This window comes from Toxorhynchites rutilus, chromosome 2 (genome assembly GCF_029784135.1).
Source record: "Toxorhynchites rutilus septentrionalis strain SRP chromosome 2, ASM2978413v1, whole genome shotgun sequence".
Classification (NCBI taxonomy): Eukaryota; Metazoa; Arthropoda; class Insecta; order Diptera; family Culicidae; genus Toxorhynchites; species Toxorhynchites rutilus.
Genome location: NC_073745.1, coordinates 178,503,546 through 178,531,544, shown reverse-complemented (window position 1 = coordinate 178,531,544; position 27,999 = coordinate 178,503,546). Strand labels below are relative to the sequence as shown.

The 27,999-nt window shown below is 42.5% G+C and overlaps 4 protein-coding genes across 6 annotated transcripts; 2 read left to right on the top strand and 2 right to left on the bottom strand.

The window, feature by feature from the left end:
- The first annotated feature begins 1 nt into the window (after position 1).
- LOC129769111 (protein lifeguard 1) lies at positions 2-11,936 on the top strand. Of its 3 annotated transcripts, none has more exons than XM_055771149.1 (6): positions 2-162; positions 1,169-1,195; positions 10,403-10,558; positions 10,615-10,805; positions 10,867-11,115; positions 11,177-11,936. In XM_055771149.1, the coding sequence occupies exons 2-6, from the start codon at positions 1,189-1,191 to the stop codon at positions 11,534-11,536; spliced, it is 963 nt and encodes a 320-aa protein (XP_055627124.1). In that variant the 5' UTR covers positions 2-162; positions 1,169-1,188; the 3' UTR covers positions 11,537-11,936. The 3 variants fall into 3 exon arrangements, with proteins under 3 accessions (XP_055627124.1, XP_055627123.1, XP_055627125.1); XM_055771148.1 differs by having other exon boundaries at positions 10,362-10,558; XM_055771150.1 differs by lacking the exon at positions 1,169-1,195 and having other exon boundaries at positions 4-162.
- Positions 11,937-15,292: 3,356 nt separating this feature from the next.
- On the top strand, positions 15,293-19,984 carry LOC129766438 (uncharacterized). Its single transcript, XM_055766970.1, has one exon. It carries the CDS (start codon positions 15,293-15,295, stop codon positions 19,982-19,984), a length of 4,692 nt encoding a protein of 1,563 aa, XP_055622945.1.
- Positions 19,985-21,193: 1,209 nt separating this feature from the next.
- LOC129766437 (uncharacterized) lies at positions 21,194-22,444 on the bottom strand. The gene has a single exon (XM_055766969.1). The coding sequence runs from the start codon at positions 22,442-22,444 to the stop codon at positions 21,194-21,196; it is 1,251 nt and encodes a 416-aa protein (XP_055622944.1).
- Positions 22,445-22,540: 96 nt separating this feature from the next.
- Positions 22,541-27,171, bottom strand: LOC129766436 (uncharacterized). The gene is made up of 2 exons (XM_055766967.1): positions 27,152-27,171; positions 22,541-27,094 (listed from the first exon to the last, which is right to left on the bottom strand). The coding sequence occupies exon 2, from the start codon at positions 26,999-27,001 to the stop codon at positions 22,541-22,543; it is 4,461 nt and encodes a 1,486-aa protein (XP_055622942.1). The 5' UTR covers positions 27,002-27,094; positions 27,152-27,171.
- Positions 27,172-27,999: the final 828 nt, after the last annotated feature.

Here is a 27,999-nt window from a genome sequence, read left to right as displayed (position 1 = left end):
GTCAGTTATGCCAGAATTTACTAGTGCATATTTCATAGCACTTGTGTTTTCTAGAGCAATCTTTACTACATAAAAGTGTATTGTATACTTAAAAAGTGGATTACATTTTTCGTGTAAAATATAAAAAAAACACTGAAAACTGATATACATTTGAATTCTTGTGTAAGTACATCTAAAACAATAAAAATCTAGATTTATCGTTTTTTACTGAGCTTGTTCATCAGCTTGTTTTATGCATGACTCATTCCGAAACAATCAATATTCTTATTCATATGTGTTCACACATGAGAATCAAAATAATTCTTGTTAAACACCGGTATTGATCGCAATTTTTTCTCTACCGAAGAGTGGCCGATGCTAGATTGCATTTGCTATTAGTCAAAAAAGGTCTAATCGAAAAATCTGCCCTCGTTTAGCTTGGTTTCTAAATGCACCGTGTAATGAGCACTAACCTTTAGCATAAATAAGTCTTCAATGTAGATAACATGCGTTGTTTTAATCAGATTTTCACTGAATTTCGATAAGTGGGTTCGGTGGCAGGCTTATAGATACCGGCGTATGGCGGTAACCGGAATCACAATAAAGTTTCAACTATTAGTACTTATATTCCTAATACAGATGTATCAATTGTCTTAACGCCTTCATGCTGATTTTAGCCGTCCTAATCGTCTCACGCCGATTCTTAAAGAACCCTTTTTGCAATGGTTTCTTTTTTATTTTTTTAACGACTTATTGTTTTTTTGCATATAGTAACATAGAGTAATGGAGTTGATAAAAGTCCAACCGCCCAACTATTCGTATTCAACATCCTCCTTGTGAATCTTGTTCGATTGTTGCATAATAATTTGATATATTACATCTTTTTTGTTCAATCTCGTGTGGCAGTGATCATCAGATCATTAATCTCGTTTTCTCTTTTGTCTGATACTACTGGATGTTGCAATTTTTGCATATACAACATAAGTGGTTCTTTTGCATTATCTTCAAACAGATGCACTGAAAATTGTCGTCTATTTACTGTCAATTAATTTCATAATCTGTATCTCACAGGGAAAACCACAGCTTTTGTCGCCTTGCATGCAACTTGTCATTTTACCAATACATTTCATTTTCATATCCTAAAAACTTAATTTCATCAATGAGTTTAACAAAATTCATTTTTTTGCAGATCAACGGAATACTGTCGTAATGCAAGGTATGTTTGATAAATACTTTTGAGAACATTGGGTGAAGTGAAGATCTCTTCGTTTTCGTTAGAGCAGGGATTCTCAAAATTGACGATATGCACCCCTTGGGGTCGATATGAGTTTCCCAGGGGTCGACAAGGTACTGCATAAGTTGTGTTACGTGAACCAACTCGTTATAAGAACGACTAATATTCTTAGTGGAAAAGTATTATTGTCGAAATTTTCAATAATTATTATTAATTACACCTGATATTTTCTGAATTTTTTGTCTGTTTATTGATGAGAAAATGATATCAAGTTTACTCACTTGACCAACCACAATGTTTTTGAATTGATAAGTGTATGAATATGATCACTTCATTCTGGAAAAGGGGTCTCTTGCCCTTGCCCCTTGGGTTTTTCAAGCAAAAGTGTTTGTATGTATTCAGTGTTAATTGATTTCGAATTACGTCAATTCCTATTTGCAAAGTACTTGTTGAAACCATAGCGTGCCATGCCGTACATAGCCACTTTAATCCCGTGACCGGAACAAAACACCCCAGAAAACAGCTGCAACAGAAACAACCGCTCAGTAAAAGTGTAATGTCACAAGTAGGCTAAAAATATTCTGGCGCGGGAAATGGACATAAATGTCTCCAGAAAAAAAAGTGAAATTCCTGTTCTTATTTTTTTCGTTTTCGAAGTCCCCCTTTAACGAGGATAAGGAATCAAGGCGGCCCAAGCCGCTAAGATGATGCGATTCGACACCGACCACCGACCCGGAAGCGGCTAATTGCCCAGTTAGTTTGAAACATAGGATACGATCGTTTAGCAAGGTCGGCTTATGTTTGCCTGCCCAGCAATCATTAACTCTTTGCGTTCGCTTATCTGCTCATAGCCACCACAGCAAGGAATCATGCTAATCTTAGGGTGGGTTTAGACTAGGGATATATTTATGTGAAGAAATATGATGAGATTTATAGAAATCGCATCAATCGTTTACACTAGCGTGAACTTCTATAATGAATATATTCATATTTTCGGTGAATTTATTCACCTGAAGTAGAACTGCATCCAACTTTAGTGATTTCTCACCAGTGAGAAATTCACAAGCGTTTACATATGCTGAATTTATTCAAGTTATATATACCTCGAATAAGTGTATCATATTTATTCTCACCCGTTTACACCTATTTTCAGGTGAATAAATCCATCTATAGCTATAGATCTCCCTAGTGTAAACCCGCCATTAGACTTTATGCAACGATGTATCAGTTAACACTTTTCTAAAAGAATCCTAATATCTAGTGAACCTGTTCATTATAGATAACGGCACTCATTATAAATAAAAAAATATTATCGTGGAAAGATAAGAGGATAGTTACGATGCTGAGTAGCTACGATACATCGGACAAAACAACTTTAGTAAAAAGCATAAAACGAGGCGGCACCGTTAACGTCAGCAAACCAAATTGTATCATAAATTACTATATGAATGTGGGAATACAAAAATTTGTGGAACGACTTGTAGGTGATTCTCGTGGCATATACACGAAGGTGAATTATAAAAATATTGTTTCTATAAAAACACATCAAAACAGATCTTACTTAGCTATCATAAACTTACATGATACATGCAGTGAAACATGCTCTTTCAAGGGAAATTAATTTCGACCAGTACGACACCCATATAAAAATTCAATACGACCGCAAAGATTTGAATCGTGTAACCAGCATATATTGCAGGGGGTCCTATGCGGCCATTTTTTTGTAGCCAGCATAGAAAATCGTGAGCATAGAAATCATAACCTACAATTAAAAATGAAGTGCTCCGTGCGATCCTGAAGCAGTGATTTTAATTGCAAATCTATCTATCTATCTATATATATAAAAATGGAGTGATGTCTGTCTGTCTGTCTGATTCTTATAGACTCGGAAACTACTGAACCGATCGACATGAAAATTGGTATGTAGGGGTTTTTGGGGCCGGGGAAGGTTTTCGTGATATTTTGAGACCCCTCCCCCCTCTCTAAGGGGGGGCTGCCATACAAATGAAACACAAATTTCTGCATTACTCGGAAATTAACCAAGCAAACGAAACCAAAGTTGGCATGTGAAAGTTTTAGGGTGCAATAAATGTTTCTACGATGGTTAGACAGTCCTTCCCCCACTCAAAGGGGGGGCTGCCATACAAATGAAACACAAATTTCTGCATTACTCGAGAATTAATCAAGCAAATGAAACCAAATTTGGCATGTGGAGGTTTTAGGATGCAATAAATGTTTCTATGGTGTTAAGATACTCCTTCCCCCTCTCTTAGAGGGGGCTGCCGTACAAATGAAACACAAATTTTTGCATTACCCGAGAATTAATCAAGCAAATTAAACCAAATTAGGCATATGGAAACTTTAGGGTGCAATGAATGTTTCTATGGTGGTTAGATACCCCTCCCCCCTCTCTTAGGGGTGGCTGCCATACAAATAAAACACAAATTTCTGCATTACTCGAGAATTAATCAAGTAAATGGGCGGGACGAAGTTTGCCGGGTTAGCTAGTAACCAAATAAAGCTTCCGGGTGGATATCCAAACATCGCTTGCCAATGGAAACTATCCAACGTAATCAAATGTTGAACAATACGTGGGCCCTGAGCACGAGCCCTGATTTATACTGCCTACGCATAATTTGTGCTGGATGGGATATTGTTGCCAGAGCCCCGATATATTGCCATTTTTGGTTGGTATATGATGCGCTTAACTGTGATATACATTAGGATTTGGCGATCTTGGATCAATTTTAAGAAGATCGATCTTTTCCTCTCCGATTTCCGATTTCCGATTTTTTTATTCTTCGTACACCAAAAAATTGCGAAGATCGATCTTTCCAACAATGCTCTGGAAAGCTGAGAGCGGGCAGCATGGAATTGGATACACGACCGGACAACATACTTGATGTCGTGGTAGCCATCGCCACAATCACATAGATTGCTTGCTGCGAGCCCAATGGGATAGAGATGCGCGTTTAGGTTGTAGTGATTGGACATAAGCCGAGAAATCACGCGAATGAAATCACGGCCTACATTAAATCCTTTGAACCATGCACTCGTTGAGACCTTAGGGATAATCGTATTTAACCGTGTGTAACCAACGGCCGAACACATCTTCACTTCACATGCGCTGCCAACTAACGACTGTGTGCTGACGAGAAATGTGGAAAAATTCGTTATAAGCAATTTCCCATTCAAAAAATGTTCCTTCTGAAGCGCCCACTTTAGCTAGCGAGTCCACTTTCTCATTCCCCGGAATCGAGCTATGGGAGGGAACCCATGCTAAGGTAATCTTGAATAATTTTTCGACCAAAACACTCAATAGTTGTCTCATTCTTGTTGGGAAATAAGATGAGCGTTTATTGAGCGTTTCATTGAGTGAATTGCCTCTACTGAGCTGAGACTGTCTGAAAAAATAAGATAATGGTCGATGGGCAGTGTTTCAATTATCCCTAGAGCACAGTATATCGCACCCAGCTCAGCGACATACACGGAACAAGGATCTCTGAGTTTCAAAGAGGCACTGGAATTTTCATTGAAGATTCCGAAGCCAGTGGATCCGTTTATGAGTGAACCGTCTGCGTAGAACATTCTATCAGATCTAACTCCACGATATTTTGCCGAAAATATCGGCGGAACTACATTGGGGAGTATATGATCTGGGATTCCATCGATTTTTTAACGCATAGACAGATATAAAATGACAGTGAAGCGCTCCGTGCGGTTCGGACACTTTCTTTTTTTTTTAAATAAAAACACAACCGTTCCCGTCGGTGGCAGACGATCGACTATCGGCTGTGCGACACTAGTAAATGAAGTACGATTGATCTGATATTTTTCATATGGTAGTGTTTTGTGGGAATCAACATTTTTAATCAAGTCATTAGATGGTCATTAGATGGTCACTTTTTTCCCATATATTCATTGGCACTCTAGTGGTGGTGGTTAAGAAAATTGCTCCGATGGGATTTGAACTCTGGTTGTTTGGGTTTTCGAGCAGCAGTTATCCCGTACGGCTATCTGTAATATAATTCTTCTTCTTCTTCTTTGTTTTAAAGAGGCTTTAAACTTTCCAGTTCATATGCCTCTAATATAATTCTAGAGCAGCTAATCCTTTTAAGGGTAGTGGCAACTATATTGCACTAACCATTTTTTCCTCTTCCACAATAAATTATCATTTTCGTGTAAACAACTCCCAATTCAGAGCAGCAACAGCAAATTTCCTGGAAAGTCATTGAAAAACAATCAATTTGTTAATGTTTTCAATACATATGAACTGTTTAGGACCTGCTGAGTCTGATCATGAGTTTTCTTAGTTGTTTTTGATGAAACTAGCATCAAAATTTCAAAAATAAAAATTCAGGTTTACCATCAAGTGCTCATACTACCAACATTTTACATTTTACGCTAGACGGACAGTGACTATATTGCCACCATTTTTTTAATGTTTTTAACTGTTTTGCGTATTGAAAAAAATAGTTTTGCGTATTTGCAGTTTGCCTAGATCTCACATCCCATTGAGAGGTTAAAACTGGTACATATTAAACGAAAGAGATGCATATGGATACGTAATTCTTGGTTGCCAATTAAACTTTTTAACCGTGTTGTAAGGAAATGGAAGTCTTCCAAATCAAGCACATGAAATACTAATACAAATCAAGCGCACAAAATACAAAATCTAATTTATTGGAAAAACAGGAAATTCACAGGAACTATTTCAATTGCATTACTTGACAACAATTTGTTCTCTCAAGTAATTCTGAACGTAATTTGATACTATTTGTAAGCCAACTTGGCATCCTGTTCGCTGCTGCCGACAATCATGCCCTACCCATCGCACTCGTCCAGCATTGGCGTCTTTCTGGATGCTGGGTTCACCGTAGAGTTGCACAAGTTCGTGATTCATTCTCTTTCTCCATACTCCGTTTTCCTGTACACCACCGTATATTGTTCTGATTACTCGGCGTTCGAAAACACCAAATGCTTGTGAGTCCTCTTTGAGTATCTCCCATGCTTCGTGCCTATAGACAACAACTGGTCGAATTAGGGATTTGTATATGGTACAAATACGGGGTCGGAGTTTGTTGGATTTGCGGAGCCCATAGTAGGCGCGATATCCATTGACTATGGGTTTTCGAATTTCACGGCTGGTATTGTTGTCACTAGTTATCAACGAGCCAAGGTAGACAAATTCCTCTACCACCTCGAGCTCGTCGCCGTCGATCATAACACTACTACCAAGAAGAATCCTGTTGCGATCAGTCCCTCCTACTAGCATGTATTTAGTCTTAGACGCATTGATCCCAAGACCAATGACTTCGTGTTTCAGTCGGGTATACAAGTCGCTACCGTCGCATGTGTTCTTCTCATCATGGTCATGTCATCGGCGAAGCAGATAAACTGACCAGACTTGTTGAAAATCGTGCCCGCGTGTTGAAGCTCGCTCTCCGCATAACACCTTTCAGCGACACGTTGAAGAGCAGAGAGGGGAGTCCATTGACTTGTCGAAATCCTCTGAGAGTCTCAAACGATTCCGACGGATAGCCTGAGATCCGCACACCGTTCATCGTTGCTTGAATCAGTATTTTCAGCTTTCGGGGAAAGCCGTGTTCGTTTATGATTCTTCATAGCTGTCGTCGGTCAATATTATCATATGCGGCCAAAATCCGAATTTTCAATTCGAACATGAAACTGTGCAGTGGGGCACTACAGCAGAGAGTAAGCTTCAGAAATACGAGAGCATAAGTGGCGGTGGGTCGGACATACACAACGCAGGGCGGAGTCTCAATGACGAATTCGAAGGAGTAGATCGGAATCTGACCTGGTCACAGGTCAAGGCGAAATCTGTGAGTCGCCCAAGATGAAAATCCTACGAGTTGACACAATGTTTCCGCGAAACTTGTATATATCTTACATTAAGTCAAATTATCTAGATGCAAAGCTATATTTAACTTTTTTGATCTAACCCCTCAAATGTTTTGTGGCTTTCCAAAACAGTGCTAGAAAATTTCATGAAACCAGATTGTCTTACGAATTTATGAAATCACGACGAGTTTAAGTTTGAGGAACAACATTGCTTTATTGAGGATAATGTGTATGCAGATGTATCCCAGAGTGATTGATGTAGGAATACGTTTCAGAGTGTAAAATTACTTAAGAGAAAAATTTTGAATCCACAGTCAATATAAAAAACATTTTATATGTAATTTGTTCGTCTGTTTCAATGCAGAATCAACTTCAATAATGGGACAATGGTAGATATATCGATAATCGTACTTTATATAATAAAAATTAGGAAAAATTCAACATATATTCCACTGCTGAATATTTGAATATTGATTTTTCTGCGAAACACTAGCATTTCCGCTTATGCGAGGATTTATACCATGCTTACTAATTCTTTTACATATCCGGTCTTCGCCCAAATGGGGATATACTCTGTTTCTGGTGGGATTTGGAATGGATTCTGTATTATGAGCTACTACCAAGCAACCTGTATCTCACATGTATGACTCGCAGCAGTTTTCGATGAGGAAACAAACATGTTCTGGTAGGATAGAATATTTAAGCCGTGTGAAAAATTGTAAAACAGAACTAAGAATATAAAATTAAATCATAATCTTCTTCTTCTTCTTAAATGGCCCTAACGTTCCTAGAGGAACTTCGCCGTCTTAATGTAGTATTACTTGCGTCATTTTTATTAGTACTTAGTTGAGATTGCTATGCCAAATAACACGCCTTGAATGCATTCTGAGTGGCAAGCTCTAGAATACGCGTGATCACAGTGCAAGTCGGAGGAAATTTCTCTGACGAAAAATTCCCCCGACCAGAACGGGAATCGAACCCGAACACCTGGCATGACGCTAACCACTCGGCCAAGGGAGCACCACTTAGTTAAGATTTCTATGCCAAATAACACGCCTTGAATGCATTCTGAGTGGCAAGCACTAGAATACGCGTGACCACAGTGCAAGTCGGAGAAAATTTATTTGACGAAAAATTCCCCCGACCAGAACTGGAATCGAACCCGAACCCCCGGCATGTTAGGTGTAACGCTAACCATTCGGCCACGGGAGCACAAAAAAATTAAATCAATGCTTTGATTGAAAATGATGTTTTTGTTGTCCCAGAAATGGACATTAACTTTTCGGACAACCCAATGTGACAACCCTGACTGTGAGTCATGACCAGGTGTTATGTTGTACCGATACTGTCTTCGCATACGTTTGATAAGCGTATGACCTCTTTCCAAAGTATGAATGAACTCTCGTAAGTGTTCAAGGAATTGTCGAATAATATTAATTTTTCACTGAACTACAATTAAACGAGAATTGACCCAATCTCATCCCTTAGAGGGGGTGACAATGGTTCAAAGTAGTGAATATTACATTCTATTAGGAATTGTATTTAGAAATCAATTTCTCAAAAATTTGAAGATAATTTAACAACAGGCCTTGATTGATTATTTGAGTTACGAAAATAGTGTCAATCCACCCCGAAGTGCGATGGAAATGTTTATATACTCTTTTCCAAAAACGTTATACTTTGTCTTTTTGGTCTTGGTGGTTTTGGATTTTGGTCTTTATTGATTGTATTTTTTATAGTTTACATTGTCTCGGGACCGAGAGCGCTATATTTTTTTATATTTTTTTCTTGAAAGTTAAGATTTTTTTAGATAGCATATCCAAAATTAAGAGATGCGTTATTTTTTGTTCTTGAGTTATGATTTTTTCAAATTAACCGATGCTCCGAAAAAATCATTTTCCTTTTTTTCAAAAAATGACTTTTAAAATTCATAACTTTTAAATTACCGAGCCGATTCAGATGATCGATATACTAATTTGAATCCATATAAAATACCACATATGCATAAAAATGTGATTCTAGTCGCATAGGAATATTGAACGAAAGCTGAAAACATGTTAACTTTGAAAAATCACTCGAAAACGAAAAAAACACTTCTCTGATATTCGAATATGTTATGTAAAAAAACATCAGCTTTCAAGAATTAGTCCAAGATATGATGACCTCAGTTCCGAAACCATGTAAGCTATGAAAAACAATAACAATCAATAATTACGAAAACAAAATTTGATTTTTCTTTTCAAGTGAAATATTTTTCAAGCAAAACTAGCTTGATGGTTCTAATTTGATATATCGATCATCTCAATCGGTCCAGTAGTTCAAAAGTTACGAGTTTTTGAAAAAAGATAATTTTTGGAAAAAGGGGGAAAAGTTGATAACCATAGAATGGAAATGGAAAAAAATACGGGTCTAATATTTTACAATGAGGAATAAAACTACCAATTTTCATGAAAATCTGACAATCATTATTTCGGTTTGGCATGGAATTCAATTTTGCGCTTGACCCATTCTCATTCCCACTCAGGGTAAATAAGAGATTACTTCGAAAATATTGAAATTTGAATGGAAAAAAATTAGATGTTCAAAATCAGTAATGACTCATCTAGCAAAACTGTAAAGAATCATTCTATCCAATATTTACAATTTTAGTAGTTCTGTATAATGCTGGACATGAGATTTTTTCTGATTTGATGGCATTTACACATCAAACTTTGATGAATTATTAAATAATAACTATTTGTACTACAGTTAAGTATTATGTATCGGGAGTTGTAGAAGTATGTCTCCTATTAAACGGCTCACAGCTTTCAAAAATATTCGCAATAATTCTCCATTTTTGACTCAATTTCACCCTCATAACCCATTTTCACCCCCATCGACGGTATTCCAACATGAAGAGAATACGGACACGATCGGTTAGTCGACTGCAGATCGCTAGTCCACGAATGTATACTGCGCAGCCTGCCTATTTTTAATAGATTTTTTAAAATGATCATTCAGTTATTTTACTAATGATTGAATTATAAATTTCTTTTATGGCATTGAATATTGAAAAGAAAATGAACTGGTAATCAGACTTATATTCCTAATGCAGAGAGCAAGTTATGTCATTATCTGAAAGTATTTATTCCATGGCTTGTCGAGAGCATTTCTTACCGGAAATACTTTTGACCGATCGGGAATTGTATCCAATACCTGTATAAATATCAGTATTTCCAAGGGAACTCATGGTTTATCTGACCCATCGCAACAGTCTGTTAATACGATCTTTCCCGATTTCTAATAGCTGAGCAATCCAACTGATGCATTGGATTCTGTTATTTTTAGACCAGTATAATCAATATTACGGCGGATATCCACAGCAGCCTGGTGGATTTAATCAAGGCGGATATCCACCACAGCCTGGCTTTAACCAAGGAGGATATCCACCTAACCAATATCCTCCACCACAGCAAGGGTTTGCCGGTTACCCCCCACAGCCAGGTATATAGTATTTCTACATATTTCTAGATAATGTTAACCGTAATGTTCTCTTTCAGGTTATCCTCCACAACCAGGGTTTAATTCATATCCTCCTCAAGATCCCGGTTATATGGGACCATCGGGAATGGGACCATCTGGCGAAGGATACGGATCTTATGATCCAGAGGATCAATCTGCTAAAGGGTTCGATTTTACCGATCAGTCGATAAGAAAAGGATTTATTCGTAAAGTATATTCAATATTAACAGTACGTTTCCGCTTCATGCGTGCACAGCGAATCAATTATTTATGTGGAAAATTTGCAATAGGTTCAACTTAGCATCACTCTTGGCTTCATATTACTATTTGTGCATCATCAACCTACTAAACTGTGGGTCCAGAAACACCCAGAAATGTTTTGGATAGCATTGGGCGTAATGATTGTTACTTTAATATCGATGGCATGTTGCGGAAGTGTACGCCGCAAGGCTCCGATGAATTTCATCTTTCTAGCGCTGTTTACGCTAGCCCAGTCATTCCTCCTCGGCATTACATCGGCAAAGTTCAGATCTAATGAAGTAATTTGTTTACACGCTGAACTTATACAAATGTGTAAATATAATGTGTCTTGTATTTCAGGTCATGTTAGCGGTTGGAATCACAGCAGCTGTTTGTCTTGGCTTGACGTTATTCGCTTTCCAGTCGAAGTGGGATTTCACAGTAATGGGTGGCGTATTGTTCGTAGCAATGATTGTTCTGCTCTTATTTGGAATAATAGCCATATTTTTCCCTGGAAAAACAATAACAATTGTCTATGCAAGCGGTGGTGCGCTTTTGTTCAGTATCTACTTGATTTATGACACTCAAATGATGATGGGCGGACAACACAAATACAGCATCAGCCCAGAGGAATACATTTTTGCTGCTTTAAATCTCTATTTGGACATTATTAATATATTCATGTATATTCTTACGATAATCGGTGCATCTCGCGACTAAGAGGTGAATGTGCTATAGAATGTAAATTACCAAAAAAATAGAATATTATAGCTGATTTTGTGATCGGTTTTCCAGTTACTATACACATAAAAACTTAAAAATTATCCATGTTTGGAGAATTTTCAAAAATGTTATTCCTTAATATTGTTAACTTGTAAAGTTACCCATCCTTAAATGTTTATATCTATGTAAATAACTAATAACAAATCTTAAATTATGTGTGCACGAATGTATCCTTTGATGATGATAGCTTTATCGCTTATAATTCCACGAACTGCGCGAGGAACGGATAAACCATATAATATACGGGAGACTTGTATCATTTTTTCTTATTTTATGTCGATTTAAATGAACCACTTATTTATATAATAAACAGTGCTGACACAGTGCAAAAACAAAATCTGGCATTTCTTTTGTATCTATTAATAGTACGTCCCTGCTTTGAAACGAAGAAAGCGCCTGGCACAGATTATTTATTTATTTACTATGACTACATCCCATTGAGATTAGATCTGATCCACTACTCTACTCCAATAAAGCCGGTCCATGGCTGCAGTTCTCCAACTCCCGGCTGCACCGATTCTTGCCAAGTCCTGCTCCACCTGGTCCAACCACCTCGCTCGCTGGGCTCCTCTCCTTTTTGTTCCCACCGGATTCGATGCGAACACCATCTTTGCAGGGCTGCTATCCGGCAATCTTGCAACATGCCTGGCACAGATGAAATCCCTAATGAAGCTTTAATAGCGACAGTCCTAGCAATCCCTGATATGTGCAGGACAGCGATGCAGACAAGGCGGTATAATAAGGTGGAACGTGTGAAGGCGATCTGGCGCAACGGTAACATTCATACCTCTTACGCAGAGATCAGGAGTTCAATTCTCACTCCCGACATTCTTCCAAAAATGGAAGTAAAAGTGACGAACCAGCCGGAATGTGTTTGAAAGTCACTATAATAGAGAAAAAAAAGGTGGAACGTTATGTCACAATTGCTGTTCAGCCATTACTTGAGTTCGAATTGACAGCGGCCAAATGAACGGCTAGAGTTTCCGAGAAAGAGGATAACAAATGGCATGCAATGAGGAGTGCATACCGCTATGTGTATGCTTGTTTACGCTGTTGGCATCATTGTTGTGTTTCGGTAACTGCTGCAAGTTATTGTCTTCATTGCTGTTTTACGGGACGTGAGGGTTGTTGCCGTTGCTGCTGGGATTGGCAATTCAGCGATTGTGGGAGATGTGCTAGTAGGTATATGAAAGAGCCACTACCGGCGGGCGTGTACCGTGCTGCTCTTAGTTCCATTCGCTTTGATCACATTAGTCGGTGACGACCCATTACGATTGAGTGAGCGCAGCGGTACGCTGTGGATATCCAGGCATGTCGTTTCTCGGCGGGTCGTGCAGGTTGTTCAGTGTAACGCTAGAAAACAATAGCCAATGTTACACCTTGTAGTTAGTAGCCATAAACAAAAACAAGAAACCCCAACTGTCTAAAAAGATTGTCAAAACCACATTTAGATGATTCGGCAAAACATTAGGAAAATTATAAATTTGTTCTCGAATATAATAAGGAATACTAGATTGTAAGTTAAATGAATTAAAAATAGAGATGAATTATAAAAATAAATTTATTGCAGCTTTAGCTGATCAATCGGAAAATTCGAGTGTCTGCTTTAAAGAATTCCGAAACAAAACTTCGACGAACAAAAAACTAAAGAATCTACCATACAAGATGGATTCAGAGCAGAGATCGATTGTTCGACAAACACGAGCTATGACAAAAGCCGCTGCTATGAAGGCAATGTCTAACCCGTCGGATAACAAATCGACTCACGAAAAGGACAATAATGATAATGTTGATCGAGGTGACGAGCATGATTGCGCCGCCTGTGATCGACCAAATAATGCCGAATTCTATATGGTCCAGTGCAAAGATTGCGACCGATGGTACCATTTTTCGTGCGCCAAAGTGACAACCGCATCCGTTCATGCAACGGTATTTTCGTGCGAGCTATGCAATCCACGAATACCGCCACCAGTTTCGTTAACGGGTCAATCCAATAGATCTAGCGCGAGGAAAGCGCAGATTGAACGAGAACTCGAACGGCTCGAGGAGGAGAAAAGGTTGATGGACGAAATGGAAAATGAACAGCTGGCTCAGGAGAAAGCTTTGTTGCAGAAGGCTAAATTGGACAAAATTGAGCGGACCAAGCTGTATATCGCAAAGAAATATGACCTGCGGAGTCAGCAAGAGGAACACGATGGAGGTGCAAGCGTACACAGTCTTCGTTCAAACCGAACAAGCAATCAACGTGTTAGAGATTGGATTCAAACGCAGCGAGAAGCGGCCGACAAAACTGGCCTTGGTATGGTAGGAAACATATCCGAGCTTCCGTCAGCTGTTTCCATTCCTCCACCAATTGCAAATCCGGTCGAAAGACTCGAAGATAACTTCACATCGACTCCGTTAGCAGATAAAGCAAAAACAAAAAATGTTCCTGCACCAGTGGCAATGATCCCATCAGTGAATGTGGATATAAGCTCTGATATTAGCAAGACCGTAAACGACGCTAGGAGAGAGAATTTGGAAGGCAATTCGAATGTCGGAGTTGGCAAATCAGATTTAGTGAATTCTTCCATCATACCACCGGTGAATGTGCAACCATTTTTAGCGATGTTAGATGAAGCGAGGGCCGGTCCGTCAACACAGGGCATCATTTCGAAGCATGCCGAAGGAGTCGGAGCTTATGAGTACTGGCGGCAGCAAAGGACGAAGCGAGAGTTAGCGTTAGTTGAGCAAGTACGAGAGTTGGAAAACCAGCGAGCGAAGGCATTGCTCGATCAGCAACGTAAAGAAGAGGAGTTGGAGTGCATGCGGCAGATGCAAGTTTCGTTTGAACAGAAGCGGCAGCAAGAGTTGGCGAAACAAGAAGGTGAGCTGAAACGTCTTCGCGCTTTGGAGCAGGACTTCAGGGAACAACTTCGGCTACAGGGCGAGCCGAAAACATCTGGTCATCTGATTCCACAGGAAGCGGCTGCGTTTGGTGAGATATCCTCACTGGACCAGAGGATTAACAAGGTTGGAGGTGAAACAGGAGAACGCAGAGTGCCGACACGTTCTTAAGAAGGTATTATAGATTCCCATAAGGAATGGTACATTTCGGAAATGGAAATGCTAAGGCAGTCACGTAGGGAAAATTCTAATTTGCAACCAGTGAGTGAACAAATTCAAAATATTATCCCACTTCCTGAAATAAATTGTAGCCCCTCTTACTCTTATCGACAACCCATTGAAACTACTGTTCAAACCCCAGTTGGTGGACGTACTGATTGTACAATGCCAATATATCTAGCACCCCATTCCCCCCATATGCTTCAAAGTAATGTTCCAAATGCATCTCAAGGTCAGTTGTGTCCACCCGCCCCGTCCGTTCTATCAAATAAAGCAAGGAGCCACAGTGCCCAACTAATGATAACTGGGCCAATACCACAGCAGATAGCTGCCAGGCAGGTAGTTTCTAAGGAATTGCCAGTTTTTTCGGGCGATCCACTCGATTGGCCGTTGTTTATTAGCAGTTTCCGACATTCAACTGAAACTTGTGGCTACTCTGATTCGGAAAACTTGTTAAGACTTCAGAGATGCCTCAAAGGAAGTGCCAAGGAAGCGGTAAGCAGTTTTCTATTACATCCGTCCACTGTCATTCAAGTTATATCCACTCTTCAAACACTGTATGGTCGTCCTGAGCAGATCGTGAAGACTATGGTCACGAAAGTAAGAGAAACTCCGGCTCCGAAAGCAAATCGAATGGATACGTTGGTGAAATTTGGGTTGACAGTGCAGAATTTAGCCGCTCATTTAAGGGCAGTTGGACAGGAAAGACATCTGTCTAATCCAATTTTGCTGCAGGAGCTGGTGGATAAGTTACCAGATGCAGTAAAATTTAACTGGGCCTTGTATCAACAACAATTACCAGTAGTGGACCTAAGCACATTCAGTGACTATATGGCAAAAGTTGCTTCGGCTACGAGTACAATAGTGTCATGTGACATGGATTCAAAACATGTTCATCGAGATGATCGTAGACCTAAAAAGAAGGGATATGTCAATGCACATGCAGTGGAGACGGCTCAGTTCTCCCGTGAAACGGCAGATGGAAAACAACGGATCCATCCTTCGACCGAAATAATCAAAAAGTCATGTTCTGTTTGCAGCGGTGGCAATCATCAAGCAACCAACTGTGCTACATTTAAAAAACTGTCTGTTGATGAGAGGTGGAAGATCGTCAAAGATCGCAAGCTGTGTCGACGGTGTCTCATAGCACATACTCGATGGCCTTGTAAAGGAGAAATCTGCGGTGTAGGAGGATGTCAAAAGCGCCATAATCGGCTCCTGCATTATGACCCATTATCAACTGAATCGAAACCTGGTGTATCAGTGAATGCCACAGTCACAATTCATCGTCAGTCAGCAGCATCCACTCTGTTCCGTGTGATTCCTGTAACTTTATATGGTGAGAAAGGACAAATTAACACACATGCGTTTTTAGATGATGGTTCTTCGGTCACGTTGGTAGAACAAGCGATTGTGGATTCGTTGGGTGTGGAAGGAAAGACCGAATCGCTCTGCATTCAATGGACAGGTGGAATAAACAAAACATTCTCGGGTGCTCAGCGTGTGAAAATGAATATCTCGGGAGTTGGTAGTAGCAAACAGTTTGATATTTCTGACGTGTATACAGTAGCGAGCCTTGGTCTACCAGAGCAGACGTTAGATTTCGACGGCATGGTGAATCAATTCAAACATTTGCGAGGATTGCCGATAAAAAGTTTCAAACATGCTGTTCCTGGGATTCTCATTGGTTTGAGTAATACCCACCTGTTAGCTACGCTGAAGTTACGCGAGGGTCTTCCTCATGAACCGATTGCCACGAAGACTCGCCTAGGTTGGACGGTATATGGAAGTGTAGTAGGAGCAGAAGCACCGTTTAACCATCGACAAATGCACATTTGTGCTCGAAATAATGATCAAGATCTTCATGAGTATGTGCGCAGCTTCTTTTCTGTAGAAAGCCTCGGCATAACGATAGCCCCAGAAATCGAAGGATTGCAAAATCAAAGAGCGCGACAGATTCTCGAGTCAACTACAATACGTACAGCGAGTGGGAGATTTGAGACCGGACTTCTATGGAAGCAAGACGAAGTGGAGTTCCCTGACAGTCGACCGATGGCTGAAAAACGTTTACGATGCCTGGAAAAACGATTGAAAAAGGATCCATTTCTGTACGATAAGGTACGACTACAGATCGAAGAGTTTCAACAAAAGGGATATGCGCACAAAGCCACCGCAAATGAACTGGCTTCATTCAACCCTAACCGTACATGGTATTTACCCATCGGAATTGTTTTAAATCCCAAAAAACCAGAGAAAGTGAGATTAATTTGGGATGCTGCAGCTAAGGTCAAAGGTGTGGGCTTAAACACAATGCTCCTTAAAGGGCCAGATTTATTGGCGCCATTATTGTCTGTACTGTTCCAATATCGTCAGCGGAAGGTGGCAATATGCTCCGATATCAAGGAGATGTTCCACCAGATTTTAATCAGAGAGGAAGATCGTAGTGCGCAGCTTTTCCTATGGAGAAATAATCCTGAAGACGAATTAGAAACGATGGTTACAGATGTCGCAATTTTCGGAGCTACCTGCTCCCCATCTCAATCCCAATATGTCAAAAATTTGAACGCAGCTGAGTACGAAAATGAATACCCCAAAGCAGTGGAAGCTATAAGAAAGAGACACTACGTAGATGACTATTTAGAAAGCGTGGACACAGCAGATGAAGCTGTTAAAATAGCTTTGGAAGTCAGTTATATACACGCTAAAGCTGGATTCTTGATCCGTAATTGGATTTCTAACGATCGATCGGTATTGAGAAGAATTGGGAAATTGAATCCAACAGCTGTTAAACACTTTGTCCCTGACAAGGAGAACACATTCTCGTCCGAACGTCTCCTTGGAATGGTCTGGTTACCGGATACCGATGTTTTTGCCTTTTCGTTAAACTTTCGTGAGGATGTGCGACGACTGATAATAGGAGAAATTGTACCCACGAAAAGAGAGATGTTACGAGTGGTCATGAGCATCTATGACCCACTCGGTCTTGTGGCATCATTTGTGATTGAAGGAAAAGTGATAGTTCAGGAAGTTTGGCGAGCCAAAATCGACTGGGATGATAAAATATCGGGAAAGGTGTTTTGTCGCTGGAAGCAATGGCTTGGTGTACTCCATGACCTTGATCGTGTAAAGATACCTCGTTGTTACTTCCCCTCATACCATGTTGGCAGCTTTGACACACTTCAGCTCCACATTTTTGTTGATGCCAGTGAAGAAGCATTCGCAGCAGCAGCATATTTTCGAATTGTCGATCGAGGGCATGTGCGATGTGCTTTAGTTACCTCTAAAACAAAAGTAGCGCCTCTACAACCACTGTCAATCCCGCGACTAGAGCTCATGGCAGCCGTTATCGGATCTCGCCTGAGAAAAACTATTGAAGAGGGACACACACTTTCTGTTAAACGTACCTATTTCTGGAGTGATTCAACTACTGTGAGATCATGGATAAAATCCGATCTGCGACGGTACAGGCCGTATGTGGCTTTTAGAGTGAACGAAATACTGAGTCTATCAACAGAGCACGAGTGGAGATGGGTTCCGACGCGACAGAATCCCGCAGACGAAGCCACAAAATGGGGTAAAGGCCCAGCTTTCGATAATGATTGCCGATGGTACAGAGGTCCCGACTTTCTATACGACAACGAAGAAGAATGGCCGAAGGATCCTAGTGATACCCATGAAACAGCAGAAGAATTACGTCCTGCTTATGTGTTTGCACATTTCATTCTTAAACCTATTATCGTCTACGAGCGTTTCTCGAAGTGGGAAAGATTGCTGCGATGTGTGGCATATTTGCATCGTTACATAGGAAACTGTCAACGTATGCGGTCCAAGGAACCTCGCCAAACTGGTAGTTTGACAAGAGAAGAACTACAAAAAGCTGAGAGAAGTCTGTGGCGTTCAGTACAAGCTGAAGTGTTTCCGGATGAAGTTGCTACGTTGAAACGCAATTTACAAGTAGAAAAAGAAAAACGAAGACCGTTGGAAAGAGGAAGTCCCATCGCAACAGCGACACCAAGAGTCGACGATTATGGAATTCTTCGAGTGGACGGCCGAATGGAGAACGCAGATTGTATTCCATATGAAGCGAAATATCCTACTATCCTTCCGAAAGAGCATCGTGTTACAAACCTACTACTGGATTGGTACCACCGTAAATATCGCCATGCCAATGAAGCAACCGTGTTGAACGAAGTCAAGCAAAAATTCTACATCCCGAGACTCAGAGATCAAATTCGTTTGGTTAAAAAGCAGTGTATGTGGCGTCGAGTACATAAAACAGTTCCTGTAGTACCTCAGATGGGACCATTGCCACGTGTTCGATTGACCCCATTTGTCCGCCCATTCACTTTCGTTGGAATCGATTTCTTTGGACCATACCTAATAAAAATAGGAAGAAATGCAGTCAAACGATGGGTATCATTGTTCACATGCCTAACTGTCAGAGCTGTGCACCTTGAAGCCGTTACAAGTCTATCCACCGATTCATGCAAAAAAGCTATACGCCGTTTCATCGCTCGCCGAGGAGCCCCACAAGAGATATTTACCGACAACGGTACCAATTTTGTTGGCGCGAGTAGAGAACTGAAGGAAGAATTGCATAAAATGAATACAGAATTAGGTGACACCTTTACAGATGGCTATACACAGTGGCGTTTCAACCCACCAGCGGCACCACATATGGGGGGATGCTGGGAAAGAATGGTGCGATCGGTGAAGGAAGCGATGGGTTCACTCCCAACCGAGAGAAAACTTGACGAAGAGTCCTTCGCAACGCTATTGGCTGAAGTAGAACACATGGTGAATTCCCGCCCTTTGACCTTTGTTCCACTGGATACAGAAGATTCAGAATCGCTCAGTCCTAACCACTTTCTTATGCTTAGTTCAAATGGGGTGCAACAGTCGGTAAAGAGTCCAATCGATGAGGGTGCTACAATTCGGGGAAGTTGGAATATGATCCAACATACTTTAGATAAGTTTTGGCAACGATGGATCAAAGAATATCTGCCTACCATCGCAAGAAGAACAAAGTGGTTCAACAACGTGCGAGAGATCAGAGAGGGAGAGCTAGTTCTTTTAGTGGATGAAAGGATCAGGAATCGTTGGATTAGAGGGCGTGTACTACGTACCTTTCCGGGGCGAGATGGGGTTACTCGTCGGGCAGATGTTCTCACCTCAAGTGGTGTTTTGCAACGGCCTATTGTTAAACTTGCTTTGTTAGATGTACTAGGTGACGCCGAAGTCAAGATTCTGGCGACACAGGGGGGAGAATGTTCAGTGTAACGCTAGAAAACAATAGCCAATGTTACACCCTGTAGTTAGTAGCCATAAACAAAAACAAGAAACCCCAACTGTCTAAGAAGATTGTCAAAACCACATTTAGATGATTCGGCAAAACATTAGGAAAATTATAAATTTGTTCTCGAATATAACAAGGAATACTAGATTGTAAGTTAAATGAATTAAAAATAGAGATGAATTATAAAAATAAATTTATTGCAGCTTTAGCTGATCAATCGGAAAATTCGAGTGTCTGCTTTAAAGAATTCCGAAACAAAACTTCGACGAACACAGGTTGTGAGACACAACAGCTAGTTCGATTGAAACCGGCCCAGCGTAGGTAATTATTGGTGTGCAGAAAACGCTATGTAGCATGAAAATTGGCCCTGGTTTGTTTATAAACAAAAATAGTCGCTGTCATTTTTCATCCCCTCTCGCATCTTCCATGCCTTATCCTCATACTGTCGAAAACGAACCACCTGTCAATTCCAGCGCCTTGGATGCAGAAGTGTCTAGACCAGGGTTTCCCAAAGTGGTCAATATCGACGATATTAGTTTTCCAGGGGTCGACAAGATACTGAATAAGTTGTGTTACGTGAAACAACTCGTTATAAGAATGACTAATATTTTAGCGGAAAGTATGATTGCTGAAATTTGTATTAATAATTACGCTTGATATTTGACTATGGGTGTTCGGATAACTAAATTTTTCACAGCAACACTTTTGGAGTGGCTCAAAACTGAAATTATATTTATTAATTAATATTTTGTTTACACCCTGCATTTGCACCACTTACTAAAAATAGTCTCCTTTCCCTTACGACGTTTAACCTTCCTGAACTCTTCCTACTGCTTACTTTTCCTATTATTGAATTCACTAATTAATTTTTTAATTTATTTTCTTTTCTTTCCAGATACTCACAATCAATCCAGTGTGCTACGTAAGGCGCGGAGGTAAACTTGGCCCACCGATATATCCACCTTATCACTCCTAACACTGTTTCGATCGAAATATAATTAATAAATTTCCCGTTTGCAGAATCTTACAAAACCCTTTTTTTTTGTTTATTATTATTTCTTTTCTTCTTCTCCTATTATTCCCCTGACAGTTCACTTCCACTTTTGAGTCGTCTTGACAGATATCAGCAACTGTCATTCTATCAGCCACACGAAAAAAAATCGGTACTCGCCGATTACTCCGACTGGCTACAGTCAATACCCGGTGATGTGAACAGTCCCCTGCCCGTAACATCCGGTAGAGCCTCCAGCCCTTCCGGATTTACCATCCTGTATCTCCATCACCGCCAGATTCGCCACACCTCGTCGATACACTTTGCCGTCAGCCGTCCTTACATCCGCTTGCCGGATCCTTCCATCTGCTCCCTTGACGACTTCTTGTACGCGTCCTCGTCTCCACTGCTTCCGGTTCTTTCCTTCCACAATGAACACCAGATCTCCGACCTCCAGAGGCTTCCTATCCTCGAACCATTTCGGGCGATGATTGAGAGTGGGCAAGTACTCCTGCGACCACCGTTCCCAAAACTTGCTGGCCAGGCACCGCGACCGTTGATACATGTTGCGCAGGGTTTCATAGTATTGATCTGGGTTGTCCAAAACTGCATCTTCCTTGGTCACCGTTCCTCTTATGAAGTGATTCGGTGATATAGCTTCTTCATCAGCGGACTTCTGTGGAATGTAAGTTAATGGTCGGGTATTAATCATATCCTCAGCTTCTGCCAAAGCCGTGATGAGAATCTCATCGGTCAGCTTCCGCCCGTCGTCCAGGACCCGCAGTGCCTCTTTGACCGACCGTACCATTCGCTCCCAGACACCGCCCATGTGTGGTGTACTGGGAGGGTTGAAATGCCACGCTGTGGTGGACGAAGTGACTCTTTCCGCACACTCTTTATGTATCTTCTCAATTTCCTTCTTCATTACGGTGTTCGCTCCGTGGAAACACGTGGCGTTGTCGGAAAAGATGTGGTCGGGAATGCCTCGCTTGCTCGAGAACCGTTTGATGGCCATCAGGCAGGACTCCGTGCTCAGACTGTAAACCACGTCCAAATGCACGGCCCTCACAGCCATACATGTGAAGACCACCACCCATCTTTTCTCCGTTCTGCGACCTATGATTACCTCAACTGGTCCTAGATAGTCGACTCCTACCGCACTGAAAGGCCGTAGGTGAAGAGTGGTACGATGGACGGGTAACGGTCCCATCATGGGAGCAGCCGGAACACATCGATTTACATTGCACCACACGCAAGTCTCGGTTGCTCGTCGAATTGCTGTACGTGCGTTCTGGATCCAAAACTTCTGACGAAGTTCGTTGAACACGGTCTCCCTGTAAGCATGCCCGAACTTCTCGTGGTAATGCAGGATCAGTTTTTGGGTTATCTCGTGTCTCCCCGATAGGATGATCGGGAATTTCTTGTCGAACGGGATCGTTTCATTGGTCTCCATTCTTCCTCGTACTCGCAGCACACCTTCCGCGTCCAGAATTGGAGAACGTTTGTACAAAACGCTGGACCTCTCGATTCTCTTCGGTGGTTGTCCCGTTTATAGCTCGAGATTCGCTGTGAGGATGCTCATCTCCTCCGGAAAACTGGCGAATTGCGACTGTTTCCAGAGAATGGTTTCCGCATGCCGAAGTTCTTCTTGTTGAAGGGGTTGCTGAATTGCTGGTTGTTTTGCTCTGATTAGCGGACGATGATGCTTCGTAGCCTGCGAAGTCACGATTGGCTCGCCGGCTATTTTACGGCGACAGTTAAAGATGAATCGTACCACCGTTGCGGTCACCAGTACCAATTTCGTCCAACCTGAAACAGCGCTCACATCGACCACTTCATGGAACATCATTAGACCTCTCACGTCCTCGCTGGTATCTTCGCTTGGTTCAATTACCGGCCACTGATTGCGCGGTTGATACAGCATCGTTGGACCATTCACCCAATCCGACTCGTTCTGCAATGGAGGTCCTCGACCCCACTTGGTGAGAACATCCGCGACGTTCTGCTTGGTCGGTACCCATCGCCAGTCTCTCATGTTGGTTAGTTCCAGAATCTCACCAACTCTAAATGCAACGAACTGCTTATATTTATATTGATCTGACTGTAGCCACGACAGTACAGTTCGGGAGTCGGTCCACAGAGTGGTGCAATCAATACACAACGTAGTCGTTTCCAAAAAGGTTCGGCTCAATCGAGCGCCGAGGACGGCAGCCATCAGTTCCAATCTGGGAATCGACTGACGCTTTAGCGGCGCTACTTTTGCGCGAGACATGACCAGATTACAGTTCACTTCTCCATTGACGACCGACCTTAGGTATGCCACGCAGCCATAAGCGTGCTCGCTCGCATCCGTAAAGATGTGCAGCTCGAGGGACTCTACCGACGAAGATTCAGCATCACCCAGATAACATCGTGGAATTCGTAATTCCTCGACTTTTGGAAGCAATCCAATCCACTGCTGCCACTGGTTCCAACCGCGTTCATCGATTTGGTGATCCCATTCGCAGCCACTTCGCCAGTGATGTTGGACGAGCATTTTGCCATGAATCGTGAATGGGGACAGTAGCCCCAATGGATCGAAAAACCCCATAACACAGCTTAGAACGTTTCGCTTTGTTGGCCGCTTTTCACCGCACAAATAGGCTTGCATTTCCGGCCGGGGAGTCGCAGAAAAGGCAAAGGCGTCATTTTCTTGCTCCCAGATTACCCCAAGAACCCGTTCGTTGGACTTCTGCTTATCTTGGTTGAAAACAACTGCTCCCCCAGGTTTGGCGTCCCCTAACGCTGTCAGAACTTCCAGCGAATTCGACACCCAGTTTCGAATGTCAAACCCGGCTCGCTTATGGATAAACCTCACCTGTTTCGCTCGTTCTACCGCTTCCTCAATCGTGTCGACACTGTCGAAGTAGTCATCGACATAGTGCCTTTTGATGATGGCCATCGTTGCTTCCGGGAATTGACCGGCATGCTCCTCCGCATTCCGGTTCTTGACGTACTGTGCTGATGCAGGCGAGCACGTCGACCCAAACGTGGCGACGTCCATCACGTACACTTTCGGCTTTTCTGCGCTGTTGTTTCGGAACAGGAACCGTTGGGCGGATTTGTCCTTGGCGATCATCTTCATTTGATGGTACATCTCGCGGATGTCTCCACCGAAAGCAATCCGTCGCTCCCGGAAGTTGAGAAGCACTGACACCAGCGGCACTAGTAGGTCCGGCCCCTTCAGCAGCATGGAGTTGAGGGAGATTCCTTGGACCATCGCCGCAGCGTCCCAGATGAGTCGAACTTTGTCAGGCTTCTTCGGATTCAGCACCACATTCAGCGGGAGATACCACACCTTTTTGGGATCCGCAATACGCAGCTCTTCTTCGGTGGCTTCATGGGCATATTCTTTGGTTTGATATTCTTCGATCTGCTTTCGAACGTTTTGATACAATTCCGGCGACCTTTCCAGCTTTCTCTCCAACTGCTTGAGCCGCTTCAACGCCATAGGGTAGCTGTCCGGGAAGCTCACGTCGTCCTGGATCCAGAGGAGCCCCGTCTCGAAATGGTCCCCTACGCGTTTCGTAGTCTGCTCTAGGATCGACCGAGCCCTCTTATCCTCAGCCGATTCCTGGTGCACTCGTACCACGGATTCTTCGAGTGCGTAATGGTTCTTGAGGAGATCGTGAAGATCTTCGTTGGATACCTGTTGGTGGTAGCCTAGATAGTTGCCCTGCGATTCAGGAGATGCTCGTCGCGGTCCGTACACCGTCCAGCCGAGTTGACACCGTACTGCAATTGGCTCGCTCGTAGTGCCTATCTTCGCTTCCAGAGGAGCAAAGGCGTGAATGTTGCTTAGCCCAATTAGAATTCCAGGTCGACCATCATACGAACTGATCGGCAATCCCCGCATGTGATCGTACTGCGCCGACAGTTCATCAGCCTTGAGCGTCTGGTGCGGTAGTCTTAGCTTGTCGACTGTATACACCGATCTCAGCAAAGTCTTCTCCGGATTCTCTTTATCTACAGCGGAAGTCCACAGATTCATTCGCCTGGAGTTCTTCTCGACTCGGTAAACGTCCGCAGTCCAGTTGAGAACTAGCTTTTCTTTCACTCCGTTTAGCCCCAGACGATCAGCCAACTCGGTCTCTATCAGCGTGATGGAAGCTCCTTCGTCTAGGAATGCAAGCACAGCCAGCGATTTTTCTCCGCAGTGAATCATAACTGGAATCATCCGGAACATCATTGTACCGCTGGGCTTGATGTGCGCGTGCATGCCAACTGCCGTTGTGGCCGGATGGATCAGCGGATTGTGCAATTCTCTGCAATCATCTACGTCGCACCGAATCTTGAAACGGCATTGCCCACTGTGCTCGTTCAGGCAAACAGTGCAAAGTTCCCATTTGGTGACTATCTTCATTCTGTCGGCAAAGGATAAGTTTTTGAAGTCCTGACAGAATCTTAGCCGATGGTCGTCTCGTTGGCACGCTCTACACGGCTTCTGCTTCTTCCGATCGTTTCGTCCATTAGATCCGCTCGCCTCACTGTGGCTGTACAGAGCTGCTTTCTCCTTCTGCTTAAGTTTTCCGCTCGTCCCAGCTGTTGCTTTAGTGTCTGGCTTGTATTCGTAGTTGACGTTCACCTCACATGCGTCGAACACGATCTTCGAGATGAAATCCGTGAACGTTCGCAGAGTCGTTTCCTTCTTCTTCCGTTTGTAGTGCAACCACTGTCGCTTTTCTCCGTCCGGAAGTTTATTTACCAAATCCTGTATCAGGATTGGATTCACGAGGTGAAGAGTGAGCTCGGCAGCTTCTAAATGCTCGCAGAGCTGTTCCACCGCATTTCCGAAAGGTATGAAACTGGCCAACCGGTCGGCTCTCGGGGCATCCAGCTTCCGAACCCTCTCGAGATGGCTTTGCAGCAGCTGCTCGGGTCGACCGTAAAGTTGTCGAAGCTTCGTGATGACCCTAGGAACCGATTTGGGAAGGAGAAGTTGCCCACGAACTGACTCAAGCGCCGCACCTTTTAGGCTTTCTTGCAGACGCACCAAGTTCTCTACGTCTGAATAGCCGCACGCTTCATTAGAAGCTTGGTAGGCTCCAAAGAACAGAGGCCACTCTTCTGGTTTTCCCGTAAAAATGGGAAGTTTCCGCGTAAGCCCATTCCTGGCACTTAATTGGGCTTTACTTGGCCCGACACGCTGGTGCCCCTGCCCGTTTTGGAAGCTAATGTGGCTTTTCTGGTCGTCGTCATCAACTCCGTCGTCGCTGGTATCGGCACCATCATCGGAGCTCTCGTCTTCTTCATCTTCTTCGCCGTCGTTGTTCTTCCCGAGGCGATCGAGATTCTCCTTCGTCAGCTGAACCGGTTTTTGTTCTTTCGGAGACTGCTTAGAAGTACTCGGTTGGACGTCCTGGGATTCGGATCTCTTCTTATTCTTAGTCGGCTTTTCCTTGACGTCTACCATCGCCATCTGCTTTTCCAGTTTGGACATCTTCTCGCGTTGCTCGGCTTCCATCACCTTTATTTGCTCGAAGTGCTGCTGTTTTTCCCGCAGTTCCGTTTCAAACAGAGTCCGTTTTTCATCCATTTCCTTTTCGCGCAACTCTCTGGCAGCTTTTAGCTGCTGTTCGCGTAGGTTCCGCTCTAGACGCATTTGCTTTTCCTTCAGAGCATTACTGATTTCAAACTCTTTCTGTTTGATTAACCACTCGGCTTCCATTTCCTCCTCCTTACGTTTTCTTTCCGCTTCCATAGCTTTCAGCTTCTCGGCAACGGTTGGAGGGACGGACGTAGGATTCTTCTTATCACGGTTCTTCTTCAGCTTCTCCTGGTAAACCGTTTGACATGAATCATCCGGACAGAACCACTTCTTGTCCTTTTTCGGCACCGTAGTTAGGCCCACACAGCGTAGGTGAAACCAACTATCGCAGTTGTCACAGGCAATCATAACTTCATTCTCCTGCGAGACCTGCTTACATCGCTCGCAGGGGGTGGTAGTCAGATCCAGGGATTTGCTGCTCATCGTGGTTGAGGCCTCCGAAATCTCGTTATTTTTATTTTGAGATTGTTCGGATAACTAAATTTTTCACAGCAACACTTTTGGAGTGGCTCAAAACTGAAATTATATTTATTAATTAATATTTTGTTTACACCCTGCATTTGCACCACTTACTAAAAATAGTCTCCTTTCCCTTACGACGTTTAACCTTCCTGAACTCTTCCTTCTGCTTACTTTTCCTATTATTGAATTCACTAATTAATTTTTTAATTTATTTTCTTTTCTTTCCAGATACTCACAATCAATCCAGTGTGCTACGTAAGGCGCGGAGGTAAACTTGGCCCACCGATATATCCACCTTATCACTCCTAACACTGTTTCGATCGAAATATAATTAATAAATTTCCCGTTTGCAGAATCTTACAAAACCCTTTTTTTTTTGTTTATTATTATTTCTTTTCTTCTTCTCCTATTATTCCCCTGACAGTTCACTTCCACTTTTGAGTCGTCTTGACAGATATCAGCAACTGTCATTCTATCAGCCACACGAAAATCGGTACTCGCCGATTACTCCGACTGGCTACAGTCAATACCCGGTGATGTGAACAATGGGGGTCGATGGTATCACTTTCTTCCTGGAAAGGGGGTCGCTCGCTCAAAATAGTTTGAGAATTCCTGGTCTAGACGAATGCTACGGATCGATGGAAGATATAAAAACTAGTACTGCTGCCCGTACCAGGAAAGACGCCGGGTGACTCAGCATCGTATAGACCGGGGATGGCCAAACGGTAGTCCGCGGTCTACCAGTCGCCCGCGTAGGTATTCCTAGGCGCCCGCCAGCTGGTTTAGGATACTGTCCCCAACAACAATGGATTAAATATCCATCCACCTTTTGTCGTGATCATTTTTTACTAAGACAAGATGAGGCAACTGGCTTCTTACTCTTCTTCGTCGTACAAAAACGAAGCCATGACATAAAGATGCCAGAGTTGCTAAATATTATGAAATTTCTGTTTTTATGA